The sequence below is a fragment of the Prunus dulcis genome, chromosome 6, assembly GCF_902201215.1.
Source record: "Prunus dulcis chromosome 6, ALMONDv2, whole genome shotgun sequence".
In the NCBI taxonomy this organism is placed as follows: Eukaryota; Viridiplantae; Streptophyta; class Magnoliopsida; order Rosales; family Rosaceae; genus Prunus; species Prunus dulcis.
The window spans coordinates 14,840,626-14,867,006 of record NC_047655.1 but is presented as its reverse complement, the minus strand read 5'-3'; the positions used below and the strand labels follow the sequence as shown (position 1 = coordinate 14,867,006).

At 36.7% G+C, this 26,381-nt stretch overlaps 1 protein-coding gene and 1 long non-coding RNA gene across 6 annotated transcripts; one reads left to right on the top strand and one right to left on the bottom strand.

Annotated features, from left to right (window-relative positions):
• Positions 1–1,117: 1,117 nt before the first annotated feature.
• LOC117632470 (eukaryotic translation initiation factor 5B-like) lies at positions 1,118–4,981 on the top strand. Its single transcript, XM_034365951.1, has 2 exons — positions 1,118–1,507; positions 4,547–4,981. The coding sequence occupies exons 1-2, from the start codon at positions 1,208–1,210 to the stop codon at positions 4,835–4,837; spliced, it is 591 nt and encodes a 196-aa protein (XP_034221842.1). The 5' UTR covers positions 1,118–1,207; the 3' UTR covers positions 4,838–4,981.
• Positions 4,982–5,835: 854 nt separating this feature from the next.
• Positions 5,836–8,270, bottom strand: LOC117631814. 5 transcript variants are annotated; one of them, XR_004586359.1, is made up of 3 exons: positions 7,956–8,270; positions 6,925–7,368; positions 5,836–6,140 (listed from the first exon to the last, which is right to left on the bottom strand). It is a non-coding gene; the product is annotated as an uncharacterized LOC117631814 (long non-coding RNA). The 5 variants fall into 5 exon arrangements; XR_004586360.1 differs by having other exon boundaries at positions 5,836–6,119; XR_004586361.1 differs by having other exon boundaries at positions 5,836–6,119; positions 7,168–7,368.
• Between the last annotated feature and the right edge of the window lie 18,111 nt (positions 8,271–26,381).

The window sequence follows — 26,381 nt, the reverse complement described above, 5'->3', positions numbered from 1 at the left end:
CTAAAAAATAAATAAATTCTTGTTTTATCTCAAGTCTTTTTACCTTTTCAAACTACATTAAATTGTAACCTTTCTTTTATCAGTGGGTATGTCATGATTGTAAGAGGCAAAGGCTCTTGTTCTTTCCTTTATATATAGGAGATAAGATAATCCAATTGTAATATAATATTAAATTGCTTGTACATATTAAAAAGAAATCTATATTAGTTGTGACATAAAAGAAGATTCCTCTGTTCTTGTGTATTTGATCTTCCAAGGGGTTACCACATATTTATTAGTTGTTATCATGTAATTAAACTCTTCTTTAACATTAAACAAATGCTCTTAATCGTCCACCACTTTGTTAATAGTGGGCAAATTAGAGTAATGGTCTATTCTGATTCTTATGCTGCCAGACAAATGCATATATTGCTGAATCGCGAATTTCGACCACCCATTTTGACATGAGATAAAATGATTTGACAAGAAAATATTTTCAGGGCGAACCGATACTCTTGTTTTTCCTATAACATATATAACAAACAAGAAAGGGTAGTACTGGTACACCTATATATCGATCGGCATATAAAAGCCATGTAACATCAGGTGATCAATTCAATCATATTAGCCACAATTTGAATTAGGGTTTTAATGAATTTATACATTTGGTACCACAGAAGACCAGGGGGATCCACTTGCATGGACAAACAAGAACATTGAAGCATAATTAATTAATAATTGATTATTGTACGTTTCAATGCCAACCTGGGATGAGCATCATGGGAAGGACTCGCCATAAAACAGCCAACTCAGAAGCTTCCACATGCACTCTGCCTCTCTGTAAATAATAACATATGCAAAAGGCCAAGAGCTTAACCTTTCCCTCTCAAAACCGGCCCCTTCGACTTCCAATTCACTACTAATTAATCCACCAGTCACCCCAAAGTTATGTTACATTTTACAAAGCCTGCAGTGACCCCCTTACATAATAATATATAACTTTAAAATATAAAATAACTAGTATAAATAAAAAATACATTAATTTACAGAATTTTTTTTGAAAAAAAAAAACACAAATTTTCCTTGTTACAAAGGTTGGAACAACATAGGGTCTAAGCTTTCCCTATAAACAATAGCTCTCTCCCTAGTTCTTTCTTGTTCTTCCATTCTTGCTGCAGGCCTTGTTCTCCCTTTGTTTGATTTTTGACGCACCAAGCAAGAGAGAGAGATGGGAGGGTGTGCAACAAAGCCGAAGGTGTTGAAGGCCGAGGGCGCAAGCGAAGCGCCAGAGCCGGCACCAGAGGCGGCGGCCAAGGAAGAAGTAGTGGCGGCGGTACCAGTTGATGATCAGGCAAAGGAGAAGGATGTGGTAGTAGTTGCTGCTGCTGATGATGAAGATGAGAAGAAGAAGAAGAAGAAGATAGAGTTGGCTCCTGAGGAAGAGGGTGGCGGTGATGATAAAGTCAAGGAGATCGTTGATGATGATGAACAAGGAAGTAAACACCGCTCTCTCAGTCTTTTGTTCAAGGTGTGTTTCAAAACATTTTTAAAAAAAATTTCTTTTCACTTTCTCATCACTATTCTATTTTTTAACTTTTATTTTGCTAAACTATTTAAGTGAAAGGGAAAAATATCAATCTATTTTTAAAATATGCTCATCATTAAACACACAAGGTTTTGCTTTGAATGATCGAGATCTGGTCTGATGCCTTATGGCTCCATCATCTTTGTGACTGAACTTTTTCTGGTAGGTTAAATGTTGCTATGATGTTCTTTTCTTGCGAAAGCTGTTGTCCTTATTATCAAAATTATTTATTCATACTAGGACTATCCTTTGTTTCGCTAATGAAATACGTACCTTTCGATTGTAGACGTACAGTTATACTAGCCTTCTGGTACATGCTCATGCCGGCTAATTTGCTATATTTTTTTCTCTCTATTGTGTCTCTTAATTTTTTTGCCCAGCTTTACATTAATACATTTAGGCAGTGTACGGTGTTTTTTTTTTTTTTTTTCCAAATTTTCTGTCAGCTATCATTGAATTTTTATTTTATTTTAATGGTAGTTATGATATATTGAATTTTGGTGAAATCTGACAGCATGTAAGGGTCTAATATCTAGTAGTGATTACTATATCAACCAGTTGATGAAATTTAGTGTCAGATATGTCGGAAGATGTTCTATATTCAAATTTCACATACAATATTTCTTTATAAAAAAAAACTATGAATTTTTGTGTATAAAACTTGTTTTTCTCCATTTCTTTCGAATTTGGAAAACTCTATATGAAATATTATGACAGGCCAACTTCCCCAGAGATTTTCTTTCTTTTTATATGTTATTTCTTCGCATTTTGCTGGTAATTTGGAAGCAGGGCCACAATGTGGGAATGCATTAACCAAAGGACCTTTTTGTTTTGTTTTTGTTTTTCCTTTTCTTTTTAGGGAGAACTCACCCTTACTTTTGACTTGGAGTCTTGTTCTACAAAAACATATGCCCCAGTTTTGCCTCTTTGGTTCATTTCTTAATTTTTTTTTCATTAATCAAGGAATATTTTTGATATGTTGAATGTTTGACCGCTAGTCATTTCGAATCTAACTTAAACACATTATATCTAATAATTTTATGGTTCTTACAACCAATTTAGTATCACCTTCCCTTTCACTATCCAAATCCATGCTTTTATATCATTCCATTATGCTAAGACACAAGTTTAATTTGTAGGTAGCGTTTTGTTTTTGGGCCTGTGGACCCTGTCTTAAGATTCTTAGTACAAGTAGACACAATATATTGACTATGATAACCTTTAGCTAACTATCCTCGATTATATTTGAATTTAGAACTTCTTCCAACATAATGAAAATTGAGTGTGACTAGACCAAATAGTCAGAGTTATAGTCATCAATTTGATTTCCTTAATTTTATTTTTCCATTTTCAGTTAGAAATTTCTCTCCAATTTTTTAATTTGCCGAAATTTTGAAACTTACGTATTTAAATTTCGGGTCACTGTTCGACAGTGACATAAGAGTTATTTCATGTCACCGTCGGACAGTAATTAGGCCAGTTTGTCCAATTTTGGAGAGGCTGGACCATTTTAACATTTTGTCTTGTGTGGAGGACTTATTTTTTTAATTATTTTTTGTTCTATTTATTTGAAGATGAAATTAGTCATGAAGGATACATTTCAAGTCCAATCCAAATATTTTTCGAATTTTTGGATGTCGAAATTGATTTGGGGGTGCCAAATGTTAAAAAAATTCAGATCGAAGTCGGTTGAAAGTGGAATTTCTTGTCCTAACTTACATCTCTAATACCAAAACAAGGATAAAAATGCTTAGTTATATAACTTTTTTATTAAGACTGTTTTTGGGGAAACACATCAAGGAGATAATAGGAATGCATTATTGTTGTGGTGGTCGATTCATATTCCCAAGGTGAAAAATATTGCAAATTCTCTGGTCAAAATATTTATTAATTCTTAGCTTTTTTTAAGCTGGCCCATGTCTTTATGCTTGTCGAATGTCCTGTCGGCATTACGGATTTTCCATTAGATTCTCAGATATTTTGCACTGAAAGGTGACTATCTCTATGTATGATGTGTTGCTGAATTTATTATTGTTTGGTTTAAATAAACCAAAAACAAACAAAAAAAACGTAACTCTTTCATTACTTTGGGTTGAAAGCTACGTAGTCCGAATCCTATATAATCAGTATATATGGTGTCTTGGACATTCCATGACAACTTCATTTCACGACAAACAAACGAGTCGCTGTTTAGAGGTCCACTACACTAGTGGTTTAATTTATTTTTTTTCCCCAACACTAGTGGATTTTTCTTTTTCTATTTGAAACTGGTCTTTGTGTAGTTATATGGTAGGCTTCTGCAAGGCATGCAGAACAAAGGATTGCCTGGGTTGGCTTCTTAAAAGCTTCATCTGTCTTCTTGTCCTCTCTCTCTCTCTCTCTCTCTCTCTCTCTCTCTCTCTCTCTCTTATTGGAAGTTCAAATGTGCCATGACAGTGAGAAATGCATGTGAACAGAACCTGCCAAGTTTATGATCTAGCTATAGAAGACTAGCTATGATCTAGCTGTTAAGATTTTATGAAGATTCTGATGTGGGGTTTTATCACAAAAGACCAGTCTAGTTGTTAAAATTTTATCAAGATTTTGATGTGGGGGTTTTATCAAAATTTCGATGTGTGATTTTATCACAAAAGACTAATCTACCTGTTAAAATTTTATTAAGATTCCAATGTGGGGTTTTATCACAAAATATCTTAGTACTATTAGTAGTCGAAGTACTCGTTATGTATTGTAGTTTAAATTGTCAAGGTTCCGATGTGACTTTTACTGCTGGTTGGGAGCATTTTGATTACCTGATTCAAAATGCTCTGATTTTGGGGTTGCAATTGTGAACAATCCATAGACTCAACTGTAAAACTAGGCAACTATATATGGGATTAAGAATATGTGGTAGATTTATTGGGTTACATATAGTTTATGATAATTTATTTTCTAACTATTTTACCCTGCCATCACTGCTGGCTGGACTCTGGAAATTAGCAGAATGAAGAAGGAAAGGAGGAGGCAACAGAAACAGAGAAGCAGCCAGAACCATCGGAGACTGAAAAGCCTCTGGAGGAACAGAAGGCTGAGCCTGCTGAGATAGCCATTGAAGATGCACCAGAACCAGAGACCAAAACCAAACAACCACCTGAAGAAAAAGTTACAGAAGTGAAGGAAGTTGCTGAAGCAGCAACGGAGGAAGTGAAAGGAACCGTCGCAGAAAATAGTACAGAAGAAGGAAAAGATGTTGAAGTGAAGGGAGGCGCTGCTGAAGAGCATGCCAAAGTATGATGAAGAGAGGGTCGGCCGTTTGACTGTTTAAAAGGACTTTGTTTTAAGGCTGTTTCGTTAATTAATTAATTTTCTCTATCTCTGTTTTTGTTTCTTCATTTGAATTGCCATATTTTTCAACTTTCTCTGTGTGGGGGACATACGTCGGACAGTTTAGATTGAATATACGAGTATAGATTGTTCCTTTTAGTGCAGAAGGAAGAAATGTTTTGCCAAAAAATGTTATGTTTGTTAGAAAATAAAACTTGATTCTTGACTTCAAAATTTAATTTCAAGGCCTAAACTAGTCCCAATTAATAAAAATACTTTATCTAAGTAATCCAATGGCATATTGTGCACTAAAAGTAGAAAAATTATGTTTGTTCCATAACACAACCACATGACGTTTGTTATTTAGCTTGAGTAGGGCGTTTTTCCGGGGATAGTAGGAATTCCTACCTTCCTATCAATCACAATTTCACATGTGTATAAAAATTTGTCTTTTTATATTTTTGTTATGAATCATTTTTGCTGATATTTCAAATTGATATGTGCAAGAATGAGAAATGTGAACTTCTTGGGAATTAGGCAAGTGATAGATTCATATTTTGTATATATAATCTATCTCTTTTTGCATTGTTTCACTACAAGAAAAAAGTCATTTAACAACGCACATTGTGCGTTGTGAAAACATATTGACAACACACGGCGCACATTGTTGAAGCCGATGTCATTAAAAGCTCCATGAATTTCAATGACGCGCTTTGCATGTTGTCCTTGATTTGATCGCGTGTTGTAAACACCAGTAATGGCAACGTGCGCATGTTGTGAAAGTATAGAACAACAACGTGTTCTGCGTGTTGTTGTATGTCTGATTGACAGTGTTCATGCGCGTGTTGTTGTTTTACATTTCAACAACACTCTTTGCACGTTGTGATATTAAATATTATTTTTAGAATTACTTTATAACAATACAATCTATCCAAGTATAACTATTTTCTTCCTTATCAACCATAAGATAGCCCGGAATAGAGAGTTTTCATTAAGAAAAAAAATAGCTCCATACATATTAGAAAGATCAACAAATCCATTGTCAAGTTACATTTGTCCAAATGGAAATTAAGGGAAATTGTATTACCACAGTAATTAAACTTCAACATTTTGTTAAGCATGGTCTAGCAAACTGATTAGTTACATTTCAAAGTCTTGAAGCACCTGAAGAGATCCAAGAACCGAGCATCCAAGCAAGAATGGTGCACCTATGGAAACTCACTTGATTGTGATTTTGCTCCCGTGTCGTTATCTGGTAAAAAAATCCAGAAGGCTATGAGCAAATTAAAAAAATAGATATAACCAAAATAATAAAATAAATAATAACAAATTATTCCAATTGCTAAGAAGTCTACTGTCAAAAGAAATACTTGCATAACCTATAATGTATCTCCATGAAAAGCTATGAATATATATATAATTCTTTTCGGAGATTTTACTGCACACATCTATTCTAGTACAGACTAGCTATTAGCATGCAACTCTGGGCAACATTTTGCCAAGTCAAGGTGAGATTATGCCAAAAACTGTAAGACATTCACTTTACCACAAAGTAACACTATATACAAGTACCGCACCATGCATCACATTAAAGATCTTGTCATCCACTGCCTATAAGATGCCTCACCTGATAAACAGACCAACCCCCATTACACTACCATAATTCTTCTTCACAATCTAATTTCAAAATACATCTTTCCCACTACCTATTATCACCTCCATTTCCCCATATACTGCAAGATTCAGCAACATTTAAAACAAATTGTAACCCAACCAACCAAGTGGTATCCACAATCGCCTTGACCATTCCATTCAAAGAAATGGTGGATTTTGTAAAACAGTTTTTAAGCTACAAGTGAAGGGCCAGTAAATGAAGACATTAATAGAACATTTTAACATACAAATACAACCAAGATTCAGGACATTGTAATAGACAGATGTAATCAGGGTAAGTAGGCAACTAAATCTCAGAGAGTGACTCAACAAACAGATCATATATAACAACCTCAATAGAAGTGCAAGGAATCCAACAATGATAATGAAAAAATTAATCACACCAAAATGCACAGCATGCTCCATCTGCTTCAGTCACTAAATTCAAATTTCCTCAAGATTTTCCCCAAAAAATGACATCTATGTGAACCCATAAACTATACACAATAAAGGATGAACAGAAACATTAAGGAATGAACATTGCACCAGAGTTAGCAGCTGCAAACATAAACTATAATCCAGAGTGCTTAAGCAGAAAAATCACAGACTGAATTGATTGAAAGTCTTGTGTTTACAATATTGTTGACCTTATTCTTGTGGAGGGCTTTGATGGGTCTACATAGAGCTGAATAGCAGACAAATAAGGAACATAGTACATAACAGAGTCACTCCCATTTTGTGACCCATGCACCGTACGCACTCCAGTCCTTGAAAGACTCCCATAAATCTCCATGTACAAAGTAGGGATGTAACTCTGGCTCATGAGTCCTCCATCTCCTCACGCTTGTCTATCCATCACCAAAATGGGACCTCATGAGAAAAGCATGTATAATTACAGTAACAATAAATATTATACCAGGTAGAAAACTTGAAAACCCAATATGTATAATTCTTCAAGTAGAAAACTTTAACTACAGTTAGACAGACAAGTTGTATTGAGCTCAGTTTGGAGTGTTTAGAAGTGATAAAGATAACCCAATACTCATAGTACTTTCTCATCTTCCTCTGATTCTAAAAATAAATAGTATTACATGTACACATACATGTCTCTTCTTCAGTTAGACTCTCATAGTACTTTATAAATCTCTCATCTGAAGGTGAAATAACACACAAGATTCAACAAAATGGCAAGACAAAAAAAAAACATAGAAAATATAAAGAACAAAAAAATAAATAAATAAATAAACCCAGGAGATTTGTACCATTCCAAAACCCTTTATCTGTTAATGCCTTTGTAAAAATTTACAATTTAGGTTATACACAAGAATTCATATAAAGAAAATCGAAGATATAAATAAGATACAAATCAAACATAACCCAAATGAAAATTAATCCCTAATCTTCAATAACAAGGACAAAATGGGAACTCAAATACCCGATTGCAGATATTGAAGATGAGCAACTCCAAATCAAAGCGAGACAATGGTCTGCGTCTGTGCAGTGGAGTGTGACATCGAGTAGGCGGCGAGGGCGGTCCTCAGATGCCCAGCCCTAAAAGTTACTGATGAGAGAGAGAGAGAGAGAGAGAGAGAGCTTCCGCCATGGAGGCTTGAGGGATGGTTAGAGTTTAGATTTCGTGGGTCTTTGATGGAATTTTGGGTTGTGACGATGGAGAGAGAGTTTTTAGAAGATGTAGAGAGCTTGTCAAATATTTAGAACATTTCAGATTTTGAGAGAGAGGGAGTTTCTTTTTTTTGGTCGAATGAGAGGGAGTTTTTCCCGCAAAAAATTTGGCTCTTTTTTATATATTAATTTGTGGCCCTTTTTTTATTATTATAGGAAGGTGATATAGTTTTGACAACATGCGATGCGTGTTGTTGAACTAAATATACAACAACATGCCAAGGTGCGTTGTAAAAAATATCTCTGAATTTCTTTTCAACAACGTGCCGTAAATACACGTTGTTAAACTCAATGTACTACAACACACTATTGCAGCACATTGTGAAAGCCCACCCTCCACAATGCACAACCTATGCACGTTGTTAATGACATGTTGCTGTAGAACATTTTTCTTGTAGTGTTTTCGTGTAAAAATTGGTTAGTTTAATGTGTTTAGTGAGGATTTTGTAGGCAACTGTCTCTAGCAAGGCTTTGGAGCTAAAACTACAATTTTGGAAGCTTAAGGGACCGAAATGGGTGGAATTATTAACTCATGGAAATCTCAAGGACTCCCTCTGTCATTTCATCGAACACCTGGACTCCATTTGTGCAAGTAAAAATTTATACCCACAACTGGTCTCAATGACTAACGCCAGACAGATAGACACTACTACAAAAATCGGAATAGAAGATGGGAATCCACCATCGTCTAGACGGTTTTTAAACTATCGTGAAATCGACCACCATATTTTGATGCATAAAACCACGACGGTAAATCACAGACATTGTTAAAACATACTACGTCAGCTCTAAACACAAACCGACGTCTAATTACAATAAAAAAAGCAAAAAAGGAAAACTTCAACAACCTTAGATGACACTTTAAGAAACATTGAGACGTCTAAAGAAGATTACATGTCAAAAATTTCACACATACTGCCGTAACACAAATAAACCACGATCCCAAATGTTAACTTCCCGTCGTTTATAACGTCTTCCACGATGGTACGTTAAAATACACTGCCTCGTTAATAATATTCCACAGCGCCTATGATCCCTACCGACATGCAAAACCGGTATTAATGTTTGCAAATGTGAAAAGAATGTAGTTATTATTGTATACGACGACGCTGCTGTTTCACAACTGACATCTAATTAATATACAAAACAGCAAAAAAGGCAACTTGGATAAGATTAGACGACGCTTTTTGAAACCTCGTGATGTCTAAAGAGGATAACATGTCACAATTTTTTCCTAGACCACTGTAACATCGAGTAACCACAACCCTAAATATTACATAACGGTCGTTCAACACCATTTTCATGACGATTATTTAAAATAAACTGTCGTGGTTAATAAATTTAATGACGTTTATTAAAAATTAACCGCTGTGGTTAATGTATCTACTGCGTCCCTAGTATTTACCTGGATGTCGTTGTTAATAAGTTTACCACGACGTAGACAATATAAATATAGACGTGGTTCCTCTAGTACACAGCATTTGTAACACCAATATCGTCATGTGTATTCTTTGAGACGACGGTAGGTGGCATTTTACTGATGTTCGGAAGAGCTTTCACGACAGAAGTTAAACTTAGAAGCCTTTTGTGGTCTTTTTAGACGACGGTAAATATTTATGGGAGGTCATAGTGATCTCATAAAATTCGTCAGTTTGTGAACTTTACCATCATGTGAATTTTGGGTAGTAACAACTTAACCTGACTATCATTGTTGGTTATTATTTTTTTACGGTCGTCTAATTGTTATGTAATATCAATTTTAATTAATCGACGTGTTTTTTTTATTTCAAATGGTAGTTTTTATTTATGTACGGTCGTTAACATCGTCTATTCCACGTTGATTGTTAAAATACGATGTTGGATATGATTTAGACGTTTGTTTTTGCAATTTGTTAACTAGACCGTCCTATTTTACATCTTGAATCCAGTATTTTTAATACTACAATTTGTCGGGCCCAAAACCTGCATAATGAAAAAGTGATAAAAATAATGTCAAACATTACAATTTATTATAAAATTGATGTCATACGGAGCCATTAATTAATGTCATACAATTAACTGCATAACTAATGTCACATAGTACAACAATCAATCAGTCCATATATCTTCACACCCATCTCTAATATTTTCACTCTCAAACTCACCCACAAGGTCATCAAATGGGTCAATATTGGGTATTCCTCTAGTAAATGGCTCACACTCAATTCTAATATCACCTAGTACATCATCACCAAAAACATCATTATATTCTCTATTAGGCATTGATAATACCACCGACCAACTATGATGCATTGGGTCGTCAACAAAAAATACTTATTTGACTTGAGAAGCCATAACAAATTGGTTATTCCTATGTCCAATTTTACTTAGATCTAAATGGGTAAATCTAAGTTCGTCGACTACAAGGCCTGAAGTGTTATCTATCCAATCATACCTGGAGACTGGGATTCTAAATTTTTGGTGGTCAAGGTCCCAAATTTCTTGAATGACACCATAAAAACCCATATTGGAGACAATAAGGTTTTTATCCTTAGCACTAGCAACTTGCATAGTATGTGCAAGTAAATAAACTCCACTATTTTGAACAGCTCACACATCATCTTGTGCCTTGGTGTTAAATTTAACACCATTAATAAGATAGCTCTTATATGATGGCACTGCCATGCTTGGACCAGCTTCTAACCAACTCAAATTTTCTGATACGTCATTATTTTCTTTCCCATTAAGTTCACTTTGAACCTGCAAATTAATCATATCTTAATTCAATCTAACATAGAAAGAACAAAATTAAAAGTCCAATATGTTATTGAATAACATATACCTTAAAGTGTAGCCATTGAATGAAAGTGTTATTGTGCTTATCTTGCAGCTACTTTGTTCTCTTTTTTAATTTTGGATAAGTGGTCTTGATGTGGATAATATGTTCCCTACATAACACGAAACATTTAAGCATTACGATCCCTTGTATATAAGATAAATATAAGGAATAATTTAAAATGGTTATTTAAAGAATAAAACTCATACTCGATATAAGGTAGGACTTCCTCCATATTCTCCAAGACATATAGATGTGCTTGGTTCAATAGGTCCCGATCAACTAAGTTCATTGTGCAACCTGATAATGGCTTTGAAAGTCCCATCTTCTGCTTTGATGGCACTCCAACTGTACTAACATTAGACAAATTCCTGGTGCAAAACTCTACAGTGTATTTAGCAATATACTGCTCAGCAACGCAACCTTCGGGACGAGTATGGTTTTGAACATACACCATTAGCACTTTCATATATATATTTTGAACGGACACATTCATCTAAAATAAATTGGCCCACATAGACGAACTTCTCTGACAAGATGTACTACTGGATGAACCATGATATCGAAGAATGAAGGGGGAAAGTATTTCTCAATCAAACACAAAGTAACCACTGCATCTTCTTCCAACTTGATAGGACCCGTCTCGAATTCCCCCTCGAAATCTGTGATGAACCCTACTTCCCATCCGACATAGAACCTATGTTAGACCCACTTTACTAAAAAGCCCCTTTAACCCCAATTTGAACCGATAGACAATTCGACTTCTACCGAAATTTCTGCAGAGTCTCCCCTGTAATTGGAACAATTCCCAAATTACAATACCTACAAACAAGTGCAGAAATAACCCCAATTTCCAGCATGCACAAGGTAATGGCACACATAACAGCTAAAATTAAGGAAATGGGCATGACGCCCTCTAAACTCAAACGAGCAACCAGAGCAACTTAAGATTTAATTTACAACCCAGGAAGAAGGAAAGTAAGAAAAAGATAAAGAATAAGTTCCTGAAAAGTAGGCAGCCGCGATGCCTCAATATGGTGGTCTCGACCTCAGATATCTAGGACCTGGGGGGCACAAAACAGGAAATGTGAGTGGGCGAAACAAAGCTTTAAACATAATATTTTTTCAAAATAATAACCCCCTCCATTTTAGAAAGTAATGCCAAGCAACAACATCCTTCGTATGCTTACATATATACGAACTGATACTTGAAAAATAGTCCAATTTAGTATAATTCTAACAAAATATATGATAAAGAAATCCATTTCATTAATACTTCTCACTTTCTTGGAAAACACAAACTTAATCATTTAGTTTTTATTGTAATACCATATAATCAAAACTTCCAAAATAATCCTGTTAATGTAAAATATAAACATCAAAATCCAAAATATTCTTTTTCTCCCGCAACCATACCCTTTCTTAGGCGTATGCTTGCAAACATAAAAATTTCAATAATTTGCAAATACCCAATCTCAAATCCAAACCTCATTTCAAAAATTCATACATGTGCAGAGCAGTCTCAATGCACATGCTCAGAAAACTCAACTTGGAAACAAGTTCACAAATGTACCCACACAAATACCCATATGCATATTTATATAACAAAAATGACTTTAAAACCAAGATATCTCATAATCTCGATATAACATAAAACACAAACTCAAACAAGACCTTTTTCCCTTCCCAGACCACTCTTTTCCAAAACGCATGCCTTTAGGCACAACGAGTGAGGAAGAATCCTCACCAGTAAATAAGAATAAACGTGTGTATACATATATATATATATATATAAGTATACATGTAGGTATAACCATTGCCAAACTTGTACCAGAAAAACAATCCAACCGGGGGATTGTTTGACTAGACCACATGGAAGAATCCTTAATAACCATGTGGCTAAGGAATGAGCCGTCCAATCGGGGGACTTGGCTCCCAGACAAGCACAGCTGAATCCTCAATACTCATGTGGCTGAACTAAGTTCTACGTGCGCAGATTGCCCAGTCAAGGGCCTACGAAACACTCCTCCAAAGGTGCTCGGGTTCCGATATATCCAAATATCCATTGTTTTCAAGTATTCAAGTGCCGGGGAGGTACATCGGGTGGTGCTATCAACACTCCAATATAATATATCCCACATTCCAACTCATTTACCATGACCATATCCAATTTCCCAAATAATCCCAATGTACCCAATCCCATATATATAGACATCTGGACAATAATAGCGTCCATAACTCCATACCCAAATATTTATATATAATATAGATACCAAACTCCCACAAACGATACAAAACCAGAGTTATGATAATATAATAATTCCATAGCCCCAATAGTCATAATCAAATATATAAATGCATGACATTCCATTTTTGAAAATAATGATCATTTAAAAACAAAGTCCACTCACAAATAATCCGAAGCTGCTTGACCTTGAGAGGGTCCTGCCTATTAAGCTCGTGCTACCTAATGCTTTTCAAAAGGTTAAATTACCTCAGAAGACTCATGGTCAACTGAGTGGTCAAACTTCCCAAATTGGTAGAATGGGCTCGAGGGGCCCACAACCTCCAATTTTCGATCCGAAAGTTTCTATGGGTCCAACAAAGTCCACTAAACAAGTCTTGTAAGTTTGGTCTAGATCGAGCGGTCAGATATAAGCCAATCGCACAATTGGACAACGGTTGATTTGCCTAACCTTAGAATCATTGACTTGGAGTATCCGGGACTCCGATTCTCAACATATTTAAAATTGGGGCTTATCGAACTGTCACGCGTTAACCCATGGCTTTACGTAACCTTGGGTTAAGATGTGATTCACACCTTAATTATAGAATTTAATAAAAACTATAACTAAAATATGAAGGAACATTTAAATAAATAAAATAAATATTTCACATAGAATATTCGGCGAAAATGACAACATATGAAATCTTAAAAAATTTACATTATTTTATAAGTTAGAACTACTCGAGAGTTTACTAAAAGAGTAGTTCATTATTCATCCACAAGCTATGTACACAATACATTCTATAGATATGCCAAAATCATCACAAGCTCTAGATTTGAGGTTCGGTACCTGCAAAATATGTTAGGGGGTGAGCGAAACCACAGCTCAGTAGGGACATAAACCTTTTTTTTTTTTTTACAAGAAATTGATATAACTAAATTAAGTGACATACAATTACACAGCCAAATATTACATTATTAATAATAATGCATGAATGCTCTTCATCTAATCCCGTTAATTCATATAACTGGACAAGCAGACCTGCACGTCCCATACCATGCTTATACCACTTGGTCCTGAATGCCCATTTATATGAACTAACACCCATCTCAATCATCCCATAATTCCCCTTTTGTTAGTCATCTTGTCTAACTCCCTATTGCCAATCCCGAATCACCCAATAAAAATCATGTGCACTGTGGGATCTCTGAGACCTGATTCCTGCCAAGAGTTAGACTCAACTACACAAAAGATTATTTCCATTACCCTCTTTTCCACCATTATCTTCTCAACCCCAAAATTCTAGCCAAATTCCATGACATGATATAATTATGCCCTTCACAACAATGTAGCCATTTAAAACATCACCAATGCCTATATAATTATGCCAACATTGTTCAAATAGTTAAGAGTATGTAAACACCCAATACAAGGAACGTCAATCAAACAGTACCATGCATAATATAATGCTCATGAAATTTAATTAAATCAATCTCTGTAAAAAGCCCCCCAAGAAACCCCTACCTTGACACCAAAGCTTTTGCTAGAAAAGTTTCCCAATTTTCCAACGCATTCACAAACTCGGTCTCCCACTATTTTTCTTCACAATTCTACTTTTCTCTATATCTATTCCAAAGCTTAGCTCAAAATTTTAAGAAAACACAAGCTAAACCCTATATCTGCTCCAAGAATTTCATCACTTTACTCTCTCTCTCTCTCTCTTTTACATGAACTTTCATCCAAGGTTAATTTTTTTTTTCAAAAGCAAAGGAAAATGTCCGATTTATAGTGATACTCAGAAGGGAACCAATTTGTTCTAATTGGTGGGGACGTGATGACCACGTGGGAGGTTGGGCTCCAAGATTAGGATAATTATTATCAAATTGCCAACACCTCATGCTAAAATAGACCTTAGTCATCTAAGTAAAATGACACTTGAGTCTAAAGTGTGTTTGTAAAAAGATCTAGGCTATTGAACTTGGTCAGAAAGAAACAAAGAGATAAAATTGTCAAAAACAAACCATATTCTTATTATAATATTACAATTTTTAGTAACTAATAAAAAAATTCTAAAAATATAACACGTATATTTTATATATATATATATGTAGATTTAACTATCTATGTTATGAACTAAATATGTAACAAAAATTTTAATTTCCCAAAATAATATATATTAAAAAATATGGGATTTCACACGAATGGTCCGAACCTATTGAACCTGGATTACATAATAGGCAAAATATTCGTTCAACAGTCAAAGGACAACCAATTCCAAATTCAAGCATACCATCGTGCTCAGGACGACAAGGGGAACATTTTAGGACCTAATGGGCTACCACAAAGTGGTCCACAGAGCCACCACGCGCCATGGGTAGAGCATGGGTGCCTTGAGTAATTTCCGACAACTGGAAAACTCCAAATCGCCGGTCAATACCCATACCGTTAGATCAAACAAAACTAGAGAAGCAACTTTTGTTCTTGGACCCCGGCCAAAAACTGGCCGGAACTAGCCAAATCAAAGCCAGAACAGTGCGGGTTTGGCTAGAACTTCTCAGCCTAGAAACAGAGGTGACAGCCACCAATGGCGTTGTGCAACCTCGGGGAAGGCAAGAGGAGGAGAGGGCTACCTGATCTAGGTGGGGGCGCGGCAGGAGATGGTAAGAAACTTAGCCGGCAATGTCAATAATTTCTGCTGAAACTTCCAGTCGAAACAGTGTTCAAATCTCGAGTCCTTGAGCTAGGAAATTAGGTGGGTAGGTAGAGGAGAGAGAGACTATTCTTTTGGGACTTGAATCGTCAAATTTGGTAACTGGACAAGGATGATCTCGCCACTCAAAGTGGCGGCATGATGGGAGAGAGAGAGAGAGAGAGAGAAGAGAGAAAAAGTCAGGAGAGGAGAGAGAAATCAGAGAGAAAGAGGGCTGGCAGATTTTTAAAGTTTCACTTTGCAAAATTTACGGTTGTGCCACTACATTTCCGCATATCCCAACTTTATCGTTTAAACTCCGATTTGAGCCTTCTACGTGTCTACGAACTTGTGAGAGCAAGCTCTTCGCAATGGTGCCACTATTTCCCCAAAATCCTTCCAGATTAAAAAGTGACTAAAATGACCCTATCTCAAGGGCAAAATTGTAAATCCAAGAATAAAAATTAGATAAAGACAATTAAATTGAGTCGGGTGTTACACAAATTATCTGGCTTGGAAACATATGTCGTCTTTGCACATATAACATTAAAGAACAAGCACAATCGAGTTATTGCATACCTTGCAAGTTTCTCTGAAACAGAATGAATTGCCACAGGGAGCAATTGTTGCATCAAGGTATGACAATTATGTGATTTAAGGCCAAGAAGTCATGAATCTTGTAAAGATACAAGATTTTTTATATTTGAAGAATAACCTTCAGGGACTTTCATACCATAGAAAGAATTGCAAACCGCTCTCTTCCCTACTCTTGACAAATTCCTAGGCCCTAGAGACAAGCGAGTATGTCTTTCTCCAGACTCGGGTTGCAAATCAATTTTGATTCCTATGTTCAATAAATCTAACCAAGCAGCAATCTCATCTTTATTTTTTCCAGGGATCTCCTGAAGTAAACATGCATCTAATTGTTAGGAAATGAACTTTAGTACAACAAAAACATTCTAAATGGCGGATTCATTTTGTTTATACTAGTTAAGCTAAACATTTTTCATTTTAAACCAAGTATCTTAGACTAGTCTCTTTGAATACAAATAGAAAAAAGGAAAAAGGGAATAGATCTTTACCCTTGATGACCTTTTCTTGATTTCTCAAGAATGAACACATTTGTTGGAAAGGCCTTTTGTTTCTCTTGATTTTGACTCCTTCACCTTAAGGCTCCAAGATTGGAGTCCTCTACCCCACCACACCAAATGCTCGTAGAGATGAAGAGAAGGCAATCAAGAAGTGTGGATGCTAGTCTACTTCTTGATTGGACCAATTTTTGGTTTATGGAAGATGAGATACAAAGATGATCACTCATCAACCAAAGTAGGAAACCAAAAACCCTAGCTAGGTTTCTTCCAACACTTAGCTTATATAGGACAACACAAAATGCAATTGGGTGGGTATTTGGGGCTCCATTTGGTTCATGGGTTATGTCATCTTATGCCACTTATCCCTTGGGCCCAATAGCCTTTTGGGCTATTTTGTCCCTTTCTTTTTAAATCGTATTTAAAGGCCCACTCCAATATTTCTATATGTCAATATTAATTGCATAATTAATCTTTTAATTATAATTTAGCTATTAAATTATAATTATAGTCTTGATCGTTGACTTTGGTCAATTGTTCCGGTCAACATGTTGAGTTTTGACCGTTGACTTTGATATTTGATTATCAATCATTGACTTGTGTCTCCTTATTTCATTTCTCCTCATTTGTACCTCTAATCACATTCTTTGGGTGTGCAAATCCATAGGTTCCCTTTAGCAAGGTAGTGGGTTGACTCAACTCCTTAGAGATGATATACAAATTAAATTTCACATTTTAATTCTTTCTATTAATAAAGGTTAATTGAACCCTTTTAAAACATCCACAAACCACGGTTGTCACCTAGTAGCAAGTCACAGTTATCCGAGCTAAATGAGACATTGTGAAATAACCTATTCAAATTAAAATGACCGTGCAATTGAATCCTTCTCTTATATCAATACTCTTTCTTCACATCATTAGATCATGAAATCCGATTGTCAATATCCTAATGTGAATCATTCCTTTTATATGATTATCCTGGTAAGATTTGAAAATTTCTTCTTTCAAGTCTTATCCATTACTCTATGCAGAGATTTGACCAATCATATCTTGGAGTATTCTCTCTCCTTTACTGAGACTGGAGATTCCTTGTTGTACATTCATTTGCTTCCATGACTCTATTGAGAATCCTGATGAGCTCCTTTAAGCTATGCTTAATTCAGCATGACCGTATAGTGCCCTCAAAGATCAACAACATAGCTACAAAACATCTATGATGCCTCAGGTCTAAGGATTAGTTTGCACCATTACAATTTATGAGTTCCATCTTGACATGTGAGTAAACCTTCTATGCTGTAATTCATGTGTTGGATCCCATTCAGTGTACTTGTTCTTCTACAAGCACCTACACACATATCGACGTGTCTCCATATAGAGACGATACTGTGTGTATTGGTCTCAATATTCCTATGACCATGAACATATTTAGGATTTAAGGATGATGAGAAGTCTCCATGTATACAATCTCATATAGCTCTCATATTCACTTGTGTATTCCTTGGACTATCTACAAGGATAATATAGGATGATTTAATGTATAAAACAACATTTCTTGCCCATTGATAACATAATATGTCTTTTATCAAAGATGTCCTTAACTATAACTATTACATAAGTAGTTGGATTTAAGGGCATATTTCTAACATCTCCAACAATGTACCAATGATACTATTGCAAACAATCTTCTCAATGTGCATAATATAGGGCATGCCTCATAATAAGGTATTTCCAATACTCAAGGTCAAAGAATTTTGACTTCTTCTTCCAACAAACTTTGTCACCATGATTTTCACCAACACTTCCCCCTTTTTTCGAGCCCCATTTGTAATTAATACCTTCAACCATTTGCAGCACTTCTTCTCCGGTTAATGGCTCTGGAGGTGTGTCATATTCAGGTAAAGCTGTACGCTGCCTCCGATATGGATGATATGTTGGTAACCATTTTCTATGTCCGATGTAACAAATATTGTGGTCATTTTTCAACCTGTGACTAGGTGTATCACCGCCGCATATTGGACAAGCTTTATATCCTTTAACGACACAACCACATAAGTTTCCATAGGCAGAAAAATCATTAATTGTCCACAGTAATACACCTTTGAGTGTAAAGTATTCTCCTATGTGTGCATCATACACTCTTCTAATCCCATCCCATAAAGATTTTAAATCATCAAAGGCTCTAAGTAGAAGTCTATATCATTTCTAGGTTGTTTAGGACTACAAATCAATCAGGTCAACATCATGAACTTTTGTTTCATGCATAGCCATAGTGGGAGATTATATGTAACTAAAATAACTGGCCGACAACTGTATCTGCTACTTAAAGAACTGTGAGGATTGAATCCATAAGATGAGAGAGACAATCTCAAGTTTCTCGGCTCTTTACCAAACTCGGGCCATTTATCATCAACAAGTTTCCAAGACGGGGAATCCGTTGGATGAGACATATGACTATCAATTGATTTTCTATCAGCATGACAAGTCAAACTCTTAGCTGTCTTACGTGATTGAAACATCCTTTTAAACCTTGGAATTGGCAGAAAATGCCACACCACCTTCGCTGGCACACCCTCTTTCAAGATTGAATCTTTGCCTTCCTTCCACCTTGAGATACCACAAGTAGGACAAGTAGTTGAATCATAATCCTTCCAACACAAGATGCAGTCATTGGGGGCATGTGTGAATTTTCTCCTAACTCATCCCCAATGTAGATAAAGTCTTTTTGGCCTCGTAAATAGAGGAAGGCATTGTACTTCCTTCTGTAAGCAAATCTCCTTAAAGTATCAATAATTCTGTAAAACATACATCACTCATCCCATGTTTTGCTTTCAAATTATATAACTTCACTAAAGCCGATAACTTCATGTACTTCCTGCAACCAGGGTACAAAGGTTGATCTCCATCTCTAATTACATCAGCAAACCCATAAGGATCAGATCCAATATTGCCTAAATCATTATCACATTGGTCATCTTCTTCCACATTTCTACTAGTATTAGTAGTCTATCCCCAAGGTTTGCCTTGTCATGTCCAAATCTTATAGTTTTGGTCAACTCCATTAAAGTATAAGTGGTCCCTTAAATTCCAACCCCTAACAATCGAATATTCCCACATTTAATACATGGACAATGAATATGGGTTGTATTTCCAAGATTTTCTACAGCAAAATTCAAAAATCCTTCCACCCCTAACTCATATGCCTTCGATCTTCTATCCGCATGCATCCATTACTTATCCATCTCCCACACTATACAATCATATATATAATAAAGTGAAAAGACAAGCAATGACAGACGACGGTATTCACACCGCAGAGTATAATATAAAAAAAAGTAATACAAGTTTCAGACGACAGTATTACAAAACGATTGTCGTGTCATAGTAATACAGACGATGGTATCTCCAATAACCGTCGTCTTTAGGCTAACAAAACCCAGAAAATTGTTCATCAAAATGCAATACAAATTTCATATGATGGTAGTTACAGAACCACCGATGTATAAGAACAATACAGACGACAAGTTTGCTCCAATGACCGTTGTCGTAGGATACAAAAACCCATAAAATAAATCTCCAATTCCTAGTCATTTTTCAAGAACCCATAGCTAACCAAACATATATTAAGAACCCATAACAGAGAGTTATTATGAAAAGCATGCAAACACTACATGGGTTTTTCAGATTCCATTCCCGATTCATAGCTCCCAAAACATATATTAAGAACCCATAGCTCCCAAAAGCATGTCAGATTAGGTTTGTACTTAAGAACCCAAATATCACCAATACTTTGAGAGGCAGAGTGCAATCAGAAACGATGGAGGATGGAGAGCGAAAACTTTAAGATTATAATTTAAGTTAAAGAAAGAGAGCGAAATATTTTCGAGGGAGGGCGAATTGTGAAAATTTTAGATCTCGGTCAAATATTTCAAAGGCCCACATTTTTTAAAAAACGACGAAAACGATTATAAAAAAAAGGTCCTTAAAGATCACGTTGTGGACGATGGTTATAACATGTGGTCGTTGTATGTGTTTGCTACGAAGGTAATATATGGATCACGCCATAGTAAAAACTTTTCACGGCGCAAAAACTAACACCGACGTCTTCAAAAATAAAATAATTAGGTGGACTTTGGTTTTCCAAGGATTTGAACGCGCATGACCAAGGAGGCTAATGTTGAGATCCAAAAAATCCAAGGCTGGGCCCAAATATATTTCTAGCCCAGTACGACACCTAACTTGGGAAGAAACCCAACTTGGGTACGTAAGAGTTCGTCATATGTGCTTGTACACGTGCCATGCCAAGCAAATAAGTAACACGCCATTCTACAACCTTAAATGGTGGGCCCCAAAACTCGACCGCTTATCTTGGGCTGCTTGGGAGCCCTAAAACTCGAGCCCAAATATGTGGGTATGCATGGAAGAGAGAAAAATGAGGCACCTTCTACCGAGCAAAACAACTCAATTGAAGGCAAGCAACCACATCCAGAGAGAGCAAGCTTCACCTTTTATCCTTGGAACCCTTCAATTTCAAGCCCTATTCCTCCATCTCTTCCCATCTCCTCCTCTGGCAAGCCATTCCAGAGCCTGACGAATCTTTCGTAAAGCTGCTGGAAAATTACCCAAAGCACCCATTTTTCCATCCTAATCTCTGTCTCTCTCTCACTCCTCAGCAAATTCTCACGAAATCCTTTGCTTTAAACCTCTGTTTCTCGTATAACATCTGGTCTCTCTCTCTCTCTCTCTCTCTCTCTCTCTCTCTCTCTCTCATGCTAAACTCATGAATGCTTAGCTTCCATGCCACAAGCTTCTCAAGCCAAGTCAAGAATTTATCTGTAAGCAACTGTTGGTTTCATTGGTGAAGAAGACCAAGGTGTTTCCTAAGGCTTAGCTACCCTTTTGAAGCACTCTTTGGGTCTGATTCTTGAACTCAGACTCAGGGGAAATTTCACACATTTGGCTCTTTACAACAGCCCAGACCCATTTGTAGCTGCCGGAACGAATAAGCCCCTACATAAATTAGCGACTCTCCTGGGGATCGGGCTGCTATCTTCACCAACACCTCCAAAGAAGAAGACCGGAAGTAATAAACCAGAGAAAATAAAAAGATAAGAACATTTCCTTTTTCTTTTCTTTTTCCTTTATTGGGTATCCATTTTACAGAACAAGCAGAATAAGGGTTACTGACATGTGCCTTTTGCTTGTGTCTTAGATCTCCATTCTCAAGCAAAACCAAATCTTGTATGAGGGCTAAGGGCTTAGGCAAATCCATCCTTCATGCTATTGAGCGAACTACAGATGCAAACTCCATAATACTTGGGGGCTTCGTGCCAAGGAAATCTATAAAAAAAAAAAAAAAAAGGGAGTCAAGCATAGGCACTTCAAAGTTTCTCATGCTAAACCAAGCTATACCTCGATTCCAAGAGCTGTGTGATTCAACATTATTCACATCTTCAACCAAGTCCGAGCTATATACATTCATTCATCACTGTTTCCAACACTTTTAATATCTTAAACATTCTCCAGGCACTTGCCTTATTTCAAACCTTCTTAGCCCTTGCCATATTTCAAACATCATGCCAGTGTATATGCTCCTTAACCGCATAGCTCAATTTATCCTTGCAACAATTCAACAAACTCATTACATCTCTGAAAGAAAACTCAAAGCAGCCTCAACAACTAGCTTGTTCTTTGTCTCATCCAAAGTCTCTGGTCAAGCAATTCAAATCTTCCATGAGCCTTCATATCGCAAGTCAAGGTGTAAGCAAGTTCCTAAAAAATCAGTAAGAAGATGACATTTCTCATGGTTTGGAACCTCTCAATCAAGCCTGAAAAAGAAACAAGAGAGTACATTGGCCTGATCAAGTGCTAGAAAGTTACTCGTAAACAAAAAGGGGGGTGCTGGAAGTATAATCGCGACCGAAGCATAATTTTTTTCGAGACAAATTGCAAGCAACCAAAACTCAGCTTCATGCTATCAAACTCCAAGAAAATTAGATTTCCCATGCTTTGGAGCCTCATTAGCTAAGAATCAGACGTTGGAGAGGTACTATAGAGAAAAAAAAAAAAAAAAAGAGGTGCCGGAAGCATAATTTTCCAACATTCTTCCAGTACCTATTCCAACAACTATCACCTCCTCATGCAATTTCTCATACCTTCGCATCCTTGGAATTTAGAATCTATCATTTCCCTTATAAATCATAACCTCCTCATCACCATCATTCTTCTCAGAGATGCTCGTTTTATGGAAGTGAATTCTTCAACACTGGCATACTTTCATTTTCTTTAAAGAAACTCCTGCAAAGTAGAAGATGATGCATGAGCAGCAAGCAAAATCATCAACCAAGCATTTGACAAATTCACATGGCATAATACCAATCCACATGCCAAGCAATTACATTTCATTCAAGTATTCCAAGAAATTCAGGGATTTCAAGCAAACTGAAGAACTCATGCTCTTGCGACAATAGCATACAACATCACGCTCTCACAATAATATTACTCAAGATCATGCTCTAGCAATGCCCAGATCAGCACTCAATGCCAAGAGAAAGGACATGCTAAATTCTCAAACAAAAGCAACATGCCAAGCAAAACTTATACACAAGCTTTCCAACCAGTCTATTTGGAACATCCCACCTTTGGAAAATCACTAGAAATCAAGCTTATGACCAACAAATCCCAAACTTTCCAGATTAGAACTAGACTTATCAAGCTTCATTTTTCCAAAATTTCATTGCATTTAGACTAGGGAAGCATGCCAAACAGATTCTCAAAACATGCTATGCAACAGAAACTGCACAATTCCAGCATCTTAGCCCTTTGAAATTGCACCAAAAATCCATTTTTCCTTCAAATGGCACAAGACCAGTTCCAACACAGCCATTGAGAAGTCTATTTTCATGCCAACTCAGATTCCAAGAGAAACATTTCCAAAGTTCAAAGAACAGCTCACAAACTACTTTGAGATATTTTGACAAACACTTAGCATGCATTACCCAAGTGAGCTTGTATGACTCTTGTTTATCACCAAGCTAGAATCCTAAATCAGAAGCTCAACCTCAGAATTCGATTTCTAGTTCACAAATTCTGGGAAATACAGAGGAACTCAAGCATTTAAGCATAGAAAACAAGCATGCAACAAAGGCATCAACATCAATTCAAAAACATGCTTCAGAAAAATGAAGGCAGAGAACACTACAATGGTTGGATGATCTTCAATTTTGGATATGTTAAAAACAATATAATTTCGAGCAAATTTTGTGAGGCAAGCACAATCATCCGAGCATCACCAAATAAAGACACATGTAGGAGCAGAATCTGCAGAAACTCACCAGCCATGGATAAACACAGAGGTTCCAGACCTGTTTGAGGCATCAGAAAAATTCAAAGAATTCTATAAATTTTACAGGCTATAGTACTCGAGCAGATGAATAACTTTCATCAAGGAAGTTTTCTGATCCGAGCTTCCAAAATATGACTTATGTACTGATGCACAGTACCCACGAGTTCGAATCTTGAAGAGAGAAGAAAGAGTTGAAGGAGGGTCATGCTATAGAAACAATGCAAATTCAATCGTCCACCACCAGCAATTCCAAGACCCCAAATGAGCTTAAAAATCCATATCACCAAAGCCTTTATGCCAGACCAAGCTATATCTTGATTAAACTCAACCATTGGATTATCCACATAGCAAGTCCAAACTAATCATGCCAAGCCAAGTCAGGTTTTTCCAACACCTCTTTCATGCCAAACAAAGCATCCTTCCAGCACCTGCCCTATTTCAAACATCCTCCTAGCATACGCTCTGTTTCAAACAGTCTTCCAGTATCTAGCGATCATATCGCATGCTATCGCCTTCACTAAGGTTTTGTCCGCTAAATTCAAGTGTTCTGAGGCTGGTGTTGTAAACTCAAACACAATGGTGAATCAAAGCTCATTACATCCGCAACTCCAAGAATGGATCCCCACCATCCACTAGCACGTCTGGCTATTGTCAAATGACATCCACCATGCTAAATGTCCCAAAAGCTATATTAAACCATGCCACCTCAGCCAAAACCAAGCATACAAGCCGAAGACAAGGGTACATGCCAAAATGAAGCATCCAAGCAAACAAACCAAAGCCAAGCATACGAGTCAATACCAAGCATACAAGCCAAAATCAAGCGTACACGCCAATGCCAAGCATCCAAGCCAAATACCAATAATACATGCCAACGTCAAGCATACATGCCAACATCAAGCATACATACCAATACCAAATATACACGTCAAAACCAAGCATGCAAGCCAATGTCAAGCATACAAAACTAATATCAGACACACAAGTCAATGCAACTCTTGCAAACCACAACCATGCAAAATCAAGCCTTTCTAGTCACTCAAGCAAATGAATCATGCAAGCTAAGTTATTTTGAGCTAATCCACCAAGCACTTTCTTCTCTGTCATGCCACAAAATAGGACAACTCTTGGTAACTCTAGTGAGTGACCTCCAAAATTACAGTGTCTCGGAAAGTTCTTCAAGGCAACACCCTCGGTATTTAAGAAGGATTAGGTTTTAAGCGAGACCATTGCGACCCCTCCAACCTTCCCGGAAAAACCTAGCTATAATTTCAGAGACACTTAACTAGTCATCCTTGAGTTGTTCCAAAACCCATGCCATGTCATGCCACTGCCATTTATTTTGGGTTGGAAATTGATTATTTGGACCATTTCAATACACATTCATTGCTCCAATAATCAAGGGGGCTAATGTTGAGGCCCAAAAAATCCAAGGCTGGGCCCAAACATTTTTCTAGCCCAATACGACACCTAAGTTGGGAAGAAACCCAACTTGGGTAGGAAAGAGTTCGTCATATGTGCTTGTACACATGCCACGCCAAGAAAATAAGTAACACGCCACGCTACAAGCTTAAATGGGCCTAAGCCATGCGAATGCCTGAGGCTTATTGAGCGGGTTGTAGTATGGATGGTTACGAGCATTCACGAGGCCCATTGATAGGCTAAGAAGTGGACGTTTTGGGCTGCTTGGGAGCCCCAAAACTCAAGCCCATTTCTTGAGCCCAAATATGTGGGTAAGCAAGAAAGAGAGAAAAAGGTAGCCCATTACCTTAGAAAATTGACCCATCACCTTAGTAAAAATAGTCCATCACTTAAGAAAGTTGGCTCATCCCCTTAGTGAACTAGCCCATTACCTTAAAAAATGGCCCAAATGACCTATAAAATATCTGAAAGTCTCCAGCACATGGCTGGAGACAAAACCACGACAAAAGCCAAAGGTTACTTATGTATATAGGCTGCTAGGAACTCCAGCACATGGCCAAAGACAAATCCCAACACAGGCCATCCAAAAAACTA